This window comes from Argentina silus, assembly GCF_951799395.1.
Source record: "Argentina silus genome assembly, chromosome: 11".
Lineage (NCBI taxonomy): Eukaryota > Metazoa > Chordata > Actinopteri > Argentiniformes > Argentinidae > Argentina > Argentina silus.
The window spans coordinates 21,547,188-21,560,225 of record NC_139665.1 but is presented as its reverse complement, the minus strand read 5'-3'; the positions used below and the strand labels follow the sequence as shown (position 1 = coordinate 21,560,225).

The 13,038-nt window shown below is 45.8% G+C and overlaps 1 protein-coding gene across 1 annotated transcript in view; it reads left to right on the top strand.

Annotated features, from left to right (window-relative positions):
* kcnq4 (potassium voltage-gated channel subfamily Q member 4) overlaps positions 1–11,777 on the top strand; it is a gene marked incomplete at both ends in the record, with an annotated part of 40,337 nt that extends 28,560 nt beyond the window's left edge. The window contains 12 exons of the mRNA XM_083680414.1: positions 79–204; positions 318–428; positions 534–629; positions 987–1,075; positions 1,863–1,988; positions 2,653–2,673; positions 3,460–3,516; positions 5,459–5,688; positions 5,856–5,955; positions 10,994–11,125; positions 11,244–11,382; positions 11,574–11,777. Coding sequence (XP_083536540.1) covers positions 79–204; positions 318–428; positions 534–629; positions 987–1,075; positions 1,863–1,988; positions 2,653–2,673; positions 3,460–3,516; positions 5,459–5,688; positions 5,856–5,955; positions 10,994–11,125; positions 11,244–11,382; positions 11,574–11,777 — 1,431 coding nt within the window. The remainder of the gene's footprint in view (positions 1–78; positions 205–317; positions 429–533; positions 630–986; positions 1,076–1,862; positions 1,989–2,652; positions 2,674–3,459; positions 3,517–5,458; positions 5,689–5,855; positions 5,956–10,993; positions 11,126–11,243; positions 11,383–11,573) is intronic.
* Positions 11,778–13,038: the final 1,261 nt, after the last annotated feature.

The following is a 13,038-nucleotide window of genomic DNA, read 5'->3' as shown; positions in this document are numbered from 1 at the left end:
TTTATTGATGATAATAAAGATAGACAATCTGTCTCTCCCTTTTTCTTTCTCTCTCTCTCTCTCGCTCATCGCTTTCAGGAACTGATCACAGCGTGGTATATCGGCTTCCTGGTCCTGATCTTTGCCTCCTTCTTGGTGTACCTGGCAGAGAAGGATGTCAACACAGAGTTCAACACATATGCAGACTCCCTCTGGTGGGGAACGGTGAGAACTGCACATTGACAGACTGACCAACAGTTGCACTGTATTGTCACAGATAGGCTTTTATTGAAAGTATCCACATAAATATGTGTGTGTGTGTGTGTTTATACACCCAGATAACACTCACCACTATTGGCTACGGTGACAAGACCCCTCGTACCTGGCTGGGGCGACTCCTGGCGGCCGGCTTCGCTCTTCTGGGAGTGTCCTTCTTTGCCCTACCTGCTGTGAGTCTCCTTCATTTGCTCAAAGCACTGTCATTTCCCCTCCTAGCCAATCAGCGCTGGTCCTTCATCTCTGACCGACCCTCTGACCTTTGACCTCTCTCACAGGGCATCCTGGGGTCAGGCTTTGCCCTGAAGGTGCAGGAGCAGCACAGACAGAAGCACTTTGAGAAGAGGAGGACTCCTGCTGCCAACCTGATACAGGTAATGTAATGTAGCACAGTTCTGGGTTGTGCTGTTAAAGAAAGTCCACAGTTCTTAGCTGTGCTATTTTCGAAAATGTTATTATTACCCATATTCAACTGTTTCTGTGTGTGATGTTTGTGTATGTGTGCGATGTCGGTGATGTGTCTGTCTGTCTGTATGTGTGCGATGTCGGTGATGTCTGTCTGTCTGTCTGTCTGTATGTGTGCAATGTCGGTGATGTCTCTCTGTCTATATGTGTTCTGTCTGTATGTGTGCAATGTTGGTGATGTGTCTGTCTGTCTGTCTGTCTGTCTGTCTGTCTGTCTGTCTGTGTGCGATGTCGGTGATGTGTGTCTGTTGTCTGTCTGTCTACAGGCTGCTTGGCGTCTCTATTCCACTGATGCTCAGCACTCCTATCTGACTGCCACGTGGTACTTCTATGACAGCATGCTCCCGTCCTTCAGGTAAGGACTCCTCTCCTACTGTGCTGCTGTGTGGCAAATAATAATAAAATGTTGTGTGGACAGCTGACTAGTCAACCAACCCTTGGACTTCCTCAATAAAATACCTGTTTGTCTGTCTATGCATCTCACCCAGAAAGAATGTGGTTTCATGATTTTCACTTGTGTAGGCTACTCTACATAAGGTATGTCAGTCTACTGCCATAATCCGCCCACACACACACACACACACACACACACACACACACACACACACACACACACACACACACACACACACACAATGTCAGTCACACCCAAAGGTGATCACTTACTTATTTGTTTTGTTGATCAGTGGTGGCATTAGTGGGTGAAATGGTGGTAGTAGGTATCTCTCTTGGCTAACAAATCAAAATAGTGGGGCATTCCGTCTTATGATTACGTCCTTGGGCCTCAAAAATTTTAATGCTGCCACTGATGATATACAGATTATGTTCTCCACACAGTTTTCTTATATTAAGCATTTACATATTAATTTTACTAATTTTGTTTGTTTAAAAGGAGGGGAAATGTTGACTTGGAAATGCATTTGTGTGATTTACAGTACCTGGTCTTTGGTTGCCTCTGTAACAATTGTTAATAGAACCTTCAATATTTCTATGTCTTCATCTTCATGATTGATATACAGTACAAGTCATGCAGTCTTTCCCCTCCTTTTAAGTTTTGGCCATTAATTAGTCCGCCTTTTTATGAGTTTATTCTTTTGTCGTTGTTTTTGTTTGTTTTGTTTTTGATGTGCACGTGGGGTCAGAGAACTGACGCTTCTGTTCAGTCACCTTCAACGACAGCGTAGCGCCAAGAAGGTCCTTCACAACTCCTACAACGTGCTGCTGTCCGGGCTGCGGCCCTACAGCTCCCCCTACCTGTCGGGGGACAGGTACGCTCATGACATGGCCATGCTCTCATACACACACACACACACACACACACACTGTTCATTCTATAAGGGAGTCATTACTACTAAACATGGTAGCTATGTTCCCTTGAGCAATAGAATACAGTCACCTCACTCTCACACACACACACACACACACACACACACGGACACACACACACACACACAGACTTACTCTGACTCTCATGGAGGTCATACACTCACCGTAGAATCATACACAGACAACACTCAAACAGGGCCCATAGGACAACATTGTTGACTTCAATCTACTTAACAAAGACAGACTAGTCAGGAACATCAGACTGCCATGTAACATGATATCAAGACGACTGGTTTCACAATGAAATATCAAACTCAAAGCTGGCTGTCCCTGGGTCTGTGTTTTCCAGTGTGGATGTGCTGTTCTGTATCTAATCGACTGTCACTAACACAGATCTGAGACCTGCTTTGTGTCCTGTTGCGTCTGCTGCTCCATGCCATCTGCCTCATTGACCACTGTCTGCTTCATCTTCATGTCAACTCCTTCGTCACCTTCTGCATTCTCCCCCCCCCCTGTCTTTTCTCTCTCTCTCTCTCTCTCTCTCTCTCTCTTTCTATTTTCAATCGTGTCTTTACCATGTCATGCCTCCATCTACCCTGCTCTCAGGAAGGCAGACGTCCCGTGCAGGTTTGTTCTTGGCGTGTGAGTCGGTCTTTGTGTGTGTGTGTGTGTGTGTGTGCCCTTGCTATGTCGCTGCCGTGGTGAGCGAACATGTCTTATGAGGATGTCTTGTGGATTTTCCAATGAAATATCTTTCCCTATACAGCACTTAACCAAGTGACGTGTAGTATACTTCAGATTAAATAGCGTTGCATGTCTGATACCACGGGTCTGATACGATTCCTCACTCCGTTCCATGCATTACAATGAGCCTGTCCTCCGATTTCTACCTCCACCAGCCTTCTCTGTAACACACATTAACGCCAGTGTGCCTCCTAAGCAATGGTAACACTGTGGATAAGGATGTCCATAGTGAAGTTTTGCTGTCATAGACATACATGGAAGGAAGGCTCTATTCTAATGGGTATACTCTAGTTTAACACTACTTCTGCATGCTCACTCCCTGCCTACCGTGTGTCCCCAACTCAACACACTCCACCCCTACTCCTCACCTCCCCAATGGGTGCTTCTTAATAGTCTGAAGTGAACTCTCCTTACCTTCTCATCACTGAAAACAGGATGGATTAAAGCAAGATGTGGAAAAGTCCTAAGAGGAACATGTACAAGTGTGAGGGAAGGGAAGAAGCTATTTTTGGACTATTGAGACGCAGCACCTGTTATCCCACCCTTCACCTTTATCAGCAAACTGCTGCATAGGCAGGTGGACCCCTCCTCTCCTCCTTTCCTCCTCTCCTCCTTTCCTCACCTCACCGTCCCTCACCCTCTGTCCCTCTGCCTTGTGTGTCTCCTCAGTCAGCTCCTCTCTAAAAAGCGAGGTCTCTTCCGGATTCACGCTGGCCGCAAGCAGAGGTATCCACGGCAACATGCCTGCGCACGGGACACACCAGCACCCCCGCCCCCCGCCGCACCCTGCCGCACCCTCTCACACACCCCCTTCTCAATGCCTTTGGGCCCAGTGCAGTGTGTGTTTGTTCGTGTGTGTCTTACTCAATGTCCTTTTTGGGTAGTTTAGTTTCAGCCAATCGAGTTGGAATATAGTGAGAGGGAAAATAATTAATTGTACATTGGATAAACATACTGTGTATATATATATATATAATAATAAATAAAATAATATAAGTTGATATTCGGGAATGGGATTCTCACTCTGCTCTGGCCCCAAACTCTTTGACCCGTTGCTGTATGAGAGAATGAAGGGGTGTCGTGATCTGCTCTGTTCAGAGAACAGCTTTGTTTCTCCTGCTGATGGTCATTAACAACCCCTCACACTGTGGAAACTGACAGTCATAAACCATGCCCTGCCAACACAGAAAATCTTCTGAATTTGTCATGGTTTAATTTGATTGGATGTCTGAGTTCAGTGCTTTTCTGTCTTCATCGCATGTTTGAATTTGACTTTGGGATTTTGGACAGAAGGTTACTGCAAACCTTTGTGATGAAACTTTCACGTGTTTGGTTTGAAAGTCAACCATGCCTTTTCATCAGCACAGTTTCCCACACACAGTGGCATGGCTGTTTTCTGCAGAGTGGACACATCTTTTATGCATGCTTTCTTTAGTCAAACCTGCTCTGCAATCATTTATGAGAAAGGATTCAAATGATCCTGCATGCTATGCCAGTCCTGGTATTGACTGGTTGATCAACAACAACTCATGCTGAAACATTGCTCCCTAATGCTCCCTTTTGCCAGTCGTTGGCTACAGTGTTTCTGGTTTCCTGCACACATTGTACCCTGCATGTCTTAAAAGGTTTCAGCTTTATTTCTCAACCTTATTGCATCCCCCATCATTTCATTATGTTTTTCAATAGCAAGCAAAGGGCTACATACTTCTCTCTAAAGTCTACCTGAGCATTTCACCTTGAACATATGAAATGCCATTTCCACTAATGCCTCCTCAGCTATTTAAATATTCATTTAAATGGCCAGCTAGCGCGCACGCACACACACACACACACACACACACACACACACACACACACACACACACACACACACACACACACACAACAAGGAGTATATCATCGTAAAACTACAGGAGTGAACAACATGTCTCAAATCGTGCTCTGGAAGCATGATGTGCACTGTAGAATGGCTTGTCGATCCATGACCGTATATAACACGTAAGTGGCCACAGAGAGGGTGTACTGTTTTCTCAAGGGCATTCTATAGCTTTCGCTTTAATGTCAGGATAGTTGGCTTGAATGGCCACATGCTGTCCTCTCAGTTGTAAACAGATACCCTCACGGTAGGGCTTATTCTGCATCGTGCAATTCTGAGTCATGGGTTTTGAAAGCGATAAAGCTAGCATAATGACTTCCCTTCCCTCTCGTAGCTATTGTACGTAGCGCAACGGTATTTGCTTGTGATCTTCATATTCTTATTTATTTTTAGTGACAGTACAGCATTGTGCAATTTGCTTGACCTTGCTCTGGTCCCTTCTGATTAAATCAGCCTGTCCATCATGTCTGAGTCTTCTCTAATCATCTGAGATCCCTCTGTGTTCTTTTCTCTGTCTGCTTGTTGGTCACCATAGTGTCTTCTTGTTGTCTCTTTGTGACTGGATGTCAATGGCTACTATATGTTATGTTACTGACCTTTCTGGTAATTTACTGTAATCTAACATGCTGCACCTCTGCTGCTTTGCTAAACTCCAGACTTGGTTATCCACTGGACACTACGGTCAATGAGGAAAATCACAGCCCTGTCAAGTTCTCCCAAGTGCCAGATGAGGATGTTAATGTCAATTCATTTGTTGACACAGCAGGTTAATTGTCCTGTATCCTATGTCAGTAGCAAGATTGGATTCCGAGACCGGATCAGGATGAACAATTCCCGTTCGTCCCAGGCAATCCGGAGCAAAGCGTCCCCACTCCCCCCCGGGTCAAATGTGCGTCACTCCCCCAGCATGGAGAATGTTCCGGAAGCCACCAGCCCTGGGAAGGTGCAGAAGAGCTGGAGCTTCAACGACCGCACACGCTTCCGCACCTCCCTCCGCCTCAAACCCAGACCACCTGCAGAAGGTGGGTGTTGGGCACACACACACACACACACACACACACACACACACACACACGTATGTATACTGTGTAGACATACACACATGTATACTGTACGCACACACATCTATCTATCTATCTATCTAGTCTATATTCTCTCTCTCACTACCTTATTGTTGTTTTCTCTCCAGTGGAAGGGGTTGGTGAGGACAATGTTGAAGATAAGCCCTATTGTGATGTGACCATGGAGGAGGTGATACCAGCAGTAAAGACCTTGATACGGGCTGTCAGGTGAGTCGTGGATACCCCGTCACAGGACAAGCCAGTGTAGACCAGCTCCTGTGTGGCCATAGTTAGGTGAATGACCGGCTCTTCCAGTGGGCTCTGTTGTGGGCAGGTTCAGCTGACAGGAGGGAAATGTCCACTTAGGAGCAGTAACTGAGCCTTCCTGCCACGGGCCAGGTTCCCTGCTCTGACCTTGTCTCCCCGCCAGACAGCCACCCAACCAGTCAGTCAGTCAGGTGCTTCTGGTCAGCTGACAGTGGCGTGATCCGGACGGGCCTATTGTAGAGTTGTCTGTCGTTGACATACTGGACGATTACAGGATCACTCCAAGACTCTCACCAGGAGAGACACAGTTTTGTATTACAGTTTTGACAAAGGGAATTCTGTTGACAGATTATTCTTTGGCTGCTCTCTCTGTTCTTCTTTTCTTGCCAACAACACAGGTGCTTTGATATAAAGCCTAATTACTTTTTTTTATTGGCGGTGTAGTTATTTTTGTCACTGAGTTGTGGAATGCTACTTATGTCTTTGTCTTTCATGAAAGCAAAGATAGAGTGCGCCTTCATTTTTCGTAATGCAGCTTTCAATGGTACCAAAGTCGTGGTACAAACCACTATGGTGCCAGTGAAGGGCCACTGCAATGGTACAGAAAGTATGGCAGAAAGAAATGTGTGTGAGAGAATGAGAGAAATGCAGAGCTGGCAAACCTATGCACTAACTAACGACTCGTATGTGTGCAGGGCCAGAAACATGACCCAGAGGTTTCTATATGTGCTTAACCATGTAAATACCCCGTAGTATGCTATTGTGCTGCCTCCCTCATCACACACAACAACTAGCACACACGCACACGCAAAATAATAGAAAAAACTACAATTTCCAGCAAACATCTGCATTGTAGGCAAGTTAGCCTCTAGGCCCTAGAGTCTAGGGAGTGTGTGTGAGTGGATTAAAAGCAATCACTTCCAGGTCCCCTGAGTCAGACATACTGACACACAGCATTTTTCATGTTGTGAGAGAGAGAGTGTCTGCGTGTATGAATGTATGTATGAAGTGGCTGTGTGTCGTGAGTGGATGCATTTGAGTGGGGTCTACCATGCAAGCATGCACGGTAAACACGCTTCCTTTACAATGTTATTGTCAGAATCAGCTAAATAAGTCAACTGACCAAGCCGAGACAGTAAGAGGACGCATGTTTTTGTTTTTTTTTCAAAAAAAGAAACTGCATTTAATTCACTGTACTAAATCTTCAACACATTCAGGCCCTCTAACATTGTACTGAAGTCATTAGCATACAGTATAACAACACATGGTTTACAGTATTAGGTAATATCTTAAAAGTACATCATAGTGTGGTACAGTATATGGCTATATTATGTATTGGAGTACTGATACAGTAGTATGTCGTCCCAGCCCTGGTTTGGGTGTCGTGTGTGTGGCTTAGACTGCTGTACAGTAACTCTGACCTGAGTCTACCTGCAGTAGATGGATGTCCAGGAAGAGGAAGGGAGTTCCTACACAGTGAGGCAGCGGTGTGAGCAGGTGCTCTGGAGCGAAGGAAGTTGCCCTTAAGCACTAATCTAGGATCAGTTTACTCCGGTTTTACCTCCCCACATCCTAACCTAAACCATTAGTGGGGGAAAAAACAAAACTGACCCCAGATCAGAATCTAGGGGCAACTTTACCCTACTCTGTGAGTCTTACCTAGGTTCCACACCTAAGATTAATGTCCTTAAAATACAGGTTGATTCTAGCACAGGCCATAGTGCTGAGTCTTCACTTTAGAAAGACACATATAGTTTATCAGCCTGCCTGCCTTCCTGCCTGCACAAATGTGTGGAGTGTGCTGTTTAGGGTATGGATGGATGGTTAGAGGGCGAGAGAGGAGGAGAGAGATTTCAAGATGCTCACGGTATTATAGAACTCCACATGAACTAATCTCGGATCCCAGAATCTCATCTCTCGATTGAGATTCTAGGGGCGCAGGCAAGTACAAAGTGCTGTTGGAAGTTGTCAGCATGGGCGAAGGAGGAGGGTCATCACGTGCAATTCAGGTGGAGCTTGCAGCAAAAAGTTTCCACACCCTTCAAAACTTTTAGCTGCAAGCTCCTCCTGAATTGCACGCGATGACCCTCCCCTCTTCCTCCGTCCATACTGATGTGCACGCATTGCACAAAATGAAAACATGGAGTTAGCTGAAGAGGTGCAGGCATTTTGCAGGTGAGCAGTGTGCATTCAATTATCTATTTAAAAATCGGTTGAAATCCCAGCCATCCCATTTGAAGCACTCCTCTCTATTTGTTGGTAGAATCTGTGTGTCGCGAGTGAAATTCACAGAATGCGCTGCCTCCCATCAGCACTTTTCAATATGCTCCATTTAAAGTTCTGAAAGCCTGGGGAAATCCTTTGCTACAGTACAAAGGGTTGGAAACCCGTTTGAAATGAGTGACGCCTGGCGACACGTCAAACCAATCAAATATCTTGCTTGGGCGGAGCTCCAAAGAAACAGAATTCAGTTTTTCCTTCAGGTTTTCTTCCAATTTCTTCAATGTTTCAAGTTAGCATAGGACAACAACAACTCATCCTATCCAGCCAAAAAAGATTACTCACATAACAACAAGCAACCATTCTACGGGCATGTGGAGGGAGGGCTCTTGGAATGTGACATCCAATGAAATTGCAAGCACATTCTCCCATCGCTTCGTCCAGTTCAATCCAAGCCAAATCGGCTAATCAAAGATTTTCCAGACCTCCAAAGTGGTGTGAGAACAGCGTGATTTGGAGCTCTGGCCATGCGAGACTACAATGAATGAGACTACACAGGAACTAATCAGGTACTTTAAGCCCACTCTATACCCAACTTCTGCATTTCTACAGTATTCCATTATTGAAAGTGAATGAAAAGAAAGAATGTTAGATAATAATTGTAAATGTTTTACCCCTTGATCTTGAATTCTCAAGAGCTCAATCAGCTTCCAGGGTTTTTAGTTAGAGGTAAAATTAAAGAAATGTATGTTCCATTGGATTTTCCAATGTTGTATGTTTTATTCAATCTTTAGAAATGGTTCCTCAGGATGACCATAGACCTAAAGCCATATCTTTGAGTTATTCTGGATTTAGCAGGATTTTACAGTCTCCCTTGTGGTGTTGAAAAGTGACGAACACAGTGCCGCTGTCATTTCACGTGTGTGCATGTGTGCATGCATCGTGTGTACATACGTGTGTTGAGTGTGTTTGTATATACTTTCCAAAAAGGAGAATTTGCTGACTACCAAATGATTTGCTCTAGCTATCCAAAACTTACAGTACTGATGATATCCCCTCAAGTGCTTTTGCATTTCTGTACCTCTGCCTTTGAGACTTGAGATAATGATTTAATGTGGACAGTACCAACATAATCCCATGAGGTAGCTATAGGGGGCATTCTTTAGGCTGACCATGTATCAAGATAGCCACGCTGCCTAGAGAGACTCAGCACTCAGAAACCCTCATAGGACGGAAATAGAAAGGGATTTTATCATTCCTTTTTCCTTTCTTTTACCCACACTTGAGACCCACCCTGGCAAAAAAATATGCATCTACCTGCAAAATGAAAAAATACACCCTGCAAAAATACCCTAAACTCAGTAGTCATCAAGAAAGCGAGTGCTGTGTGTGGAGGACCGGCTGTAGACCACCTCCCTCTGCCCCCCCTCTTCCCCCCCCCTCTTCTTCCCTCCTTCTCTCAGAGTTGCAGCACTCTGCACTAAACAACCATTGCACATGAACTGCTCAGGCCTCAACAATGGCTTCCCTTGAGCGTTGTGAGTACAGTGTGTGTGTGTGTGTGTGTGTGTGTGTGTGTGTGTGTGTGTGTGTGTGTGTTCTCGGGACACAGCTGGACGTCCCTCTGCTCAGGGACCTTTTAATGCGATTCCTTTCTTCCCCTGTGACTGATATTAAAGCGGGCTAGGCCTTCTGTGTGTAAGAGATAGGGTTTCCTCGTAAAAAAGCACCCTAACCCCCCACTCCACCCCCGTTGCCCACTCCGGCTCACGGTGCAATCCATCACGGTGTGAGATGACAGGTTGAGTGCGTCTGTTTTGTGTTGCTAACATTTCGTGTTTCCAGTGTTCTGCCGAGCCAGCACCTCCGGGCAGGGTAATATGGGAGTGATGAGGGGAATCAGCGGAAGAGAGGTGTCAGAGAGGGGTGCCACACACCCACACACATATTGTATACACACACACACACACACACACACACACGCAACCGAAACTCAGCCAAAAGTCAGTTGGCATTCATGTTATTGTAATGCGCATTATGCTTTAGCAACACTCCACATCCTCATTCCTATTCCCCTTACTTCCTCCTACAAAAGGGTCTGATTGGCGGTGGGTGGATATGATTAGCATTGTGCGCTGAGAGCCGTAACATCTGTCTCCCTACAGGTCTCACTGTGCTGTTGCATCCCACACAGCTGTCTCATTGAGAGGAGAGAAGAGACACACACTGGGTCTGCCTCTTCAGTGGAAGAGTGTGTGTGTGTGTGCACGTGCGTGCGTGTGTGTGTGTGTGTGTGTGCGTGCGTGCGTGCGTGCGTGCGTGCGTGTGTGTGTGTGTGATAATTGCTCAGTAAGCGGTATGGATGAGGGCCAGGCTGTGCAGATAGAATGTGTCATCAAGAGATGTCCCACTGCCACCGTTGCACAGTGCACAGGAGCCGTGTCGTATTCATGGTGTCACAGTGGAGGTGTCATTGTGGCGGTACTGAAAGGAAATCCCTCTGGTGCTCTCAGTTGCCTCTTTTTATGAGGCCGTTTGTGAATGATAAGGTCACTGTTACCCCAATGAATCTTCTTACTCTTATTAAATCCAGGGTCATTACATGGCTGTTTGCCTCTGCATTTCCCCCGTGGTTTATGTCTACAGCCTGAGGCACGTACAATAAACCTGAGGACCCATAACAATAGATCACACCCTGTGTGTGTGTGTGTGTGTGTGTGTGTGTGTGTGTGTGTGTGTGTGTGTGTGTGTGCGTGTGCGTGTGCGTGTGTGTGTCTAGGATCCTGAAGTTCTTGGTGGCCAAGCGAAAGTTTAAGGAGACGCTGCGTCCGTATGATGTGAAAGATGTCATCGAGCAGTATTCAGCAGGACACCTAGACATGCTGGGCAGAATCAAGAGCCTGCAAATGCGGTATGACACACACACACACACACACACACACACACACACACACACACACACTCACACACACACACACACACACTCTATACAGTATGTGTTAATTATTGTATCTGTTGTTCTCCCACAGGGTGGATCAGATAGTGGGTCGTGGGGCCATTCAGCCTGATAAGAAGGTGAGAAGTGAGAAGGGAGAGAAGACCCCTCCAGAACTGGACCCACTGGACGAGCTAAGCATGATGGGACGTGTAGTCAAGGTGGAGAAACAGGTATGTGCTCTGCTCTCTATGAAATGCAGCTTTTTGACGAATCCCAAAGAAACTATGAAAGAGAGAAAGAATACTGTAATTCCTAGGTAATAACTATGTAATAAACATTTGAACACACAGTCTGTTTGCAAATAGTGATCGGTTAAAAATGAGGCGTAACCATTTGGTTTGTGTACGTCATGTCTCTGCAGGTGCAGTCGATAGAGAACAAGCTGGATCTCCTACTCAACTTCTACACTCAGTGCCTGAAGAAGGGCTCGTCCCAGTTCACCCTGTCTTCTCTCCTGGAGCCTGACCTCACGTCAGACTACCACAGCCCCACGGACCACCGTGATCTCTTCCCCTCTGTCAACACCCTCAATATCTCCCACTCTGAGAGCTGCACCATGGAGTGACTGGGAAGGACCAGCCAGAACAGGAGAACTGGGAACACACTGATAGACACTTCACCTCATTGTGTCCACAAAACTTCAATGTTACTCTATTGCCCTGACTGCATCCCTCTCAACCTCTCAGAATCCATACCATAACACATGCCTCTCCTCTCTCTCTCTCTCTCTCTCTCTCTCTCTCTCTCTCTCATATCACCGCAACTAGCCCTCACACACAGCCCTCTCCATACTTTTCTTTTATGAAGATAAAAGAAAAGATTTTTTCTTTTATCTACATTGTCCTCCCTTTCTCCCCTCTTCACCCAGCATCTGGTCACAGCCATAACCCTAACCCATTCTCAAGCGAACGTTGCCAGTGGAGTCCCTCTCCATCCTGCAGTGAACATTAACACTGTGGCCACCAGAGGTCGCCACCTGAGCAGAGCCCTGGCCAAAGCTGCTCACCGCACACCTCTCTCAACCCCTCTGGGGGAAAAGAAGAGAGAAAGAATAACACTACTTGACTACTGAACCAGTTTCACACACTCATCGCGTCCTGTTATGCCTATTTCAAAACTGCAAATGTAGATAGATCATAAACAATGGAGTTTTGTACATTTTTTAAAAGATTTGTTTTCCAATATCGTTTCTTTTTTGTTTTGTTTTTTGTTTTTCGTAATTGATAGACTTCCACAGAAATGACAGAACTGAACTCTTGCACCAACAGTCAGGGCTTTTGTTGTATATTTGATTTGGGCATTTCAGTTCTCTTATTTATCAGACACTAATCTGATGGGAACAGGCCTTTTCCACAGGCAGTCCTCTGAGCTTCCCATGAATGTACTGTGTTTATTGTCACTCTGTCATGTCTCCAGCTCACTAACGACAAACAGGCTCTCCATGAGAGCCACTGCAAGGGCACTCTAGACTGGAACTCCGCCCCAACTTTGACAACTTGAAGCTGGACAGGAGGAAGTACCCAACAGTCCTTTCACCAAAGTCTCATCTCTCCCACCCTGCCCTCCTGTCCTACTCATTGCATGTTACTCCCGCCCTGACTCCCATATACAGTACTGTATGTTGACATTAAAGGAGAGGGTATGATTGACTGATTGGGGTTAGATGAGAGATTGACCAATGACGTGTGCTCAGGACTGATTTGTGTGGCACTTCCATCGCTTGTTGGAGTACGTTATTGCCTCTCAGTTGTTCGCCTCACAGTTTCTCCACAACTACTGAAGCCCACTCTGCAAAAAGAACAACGAAAAAAGTAATGATTTACTGT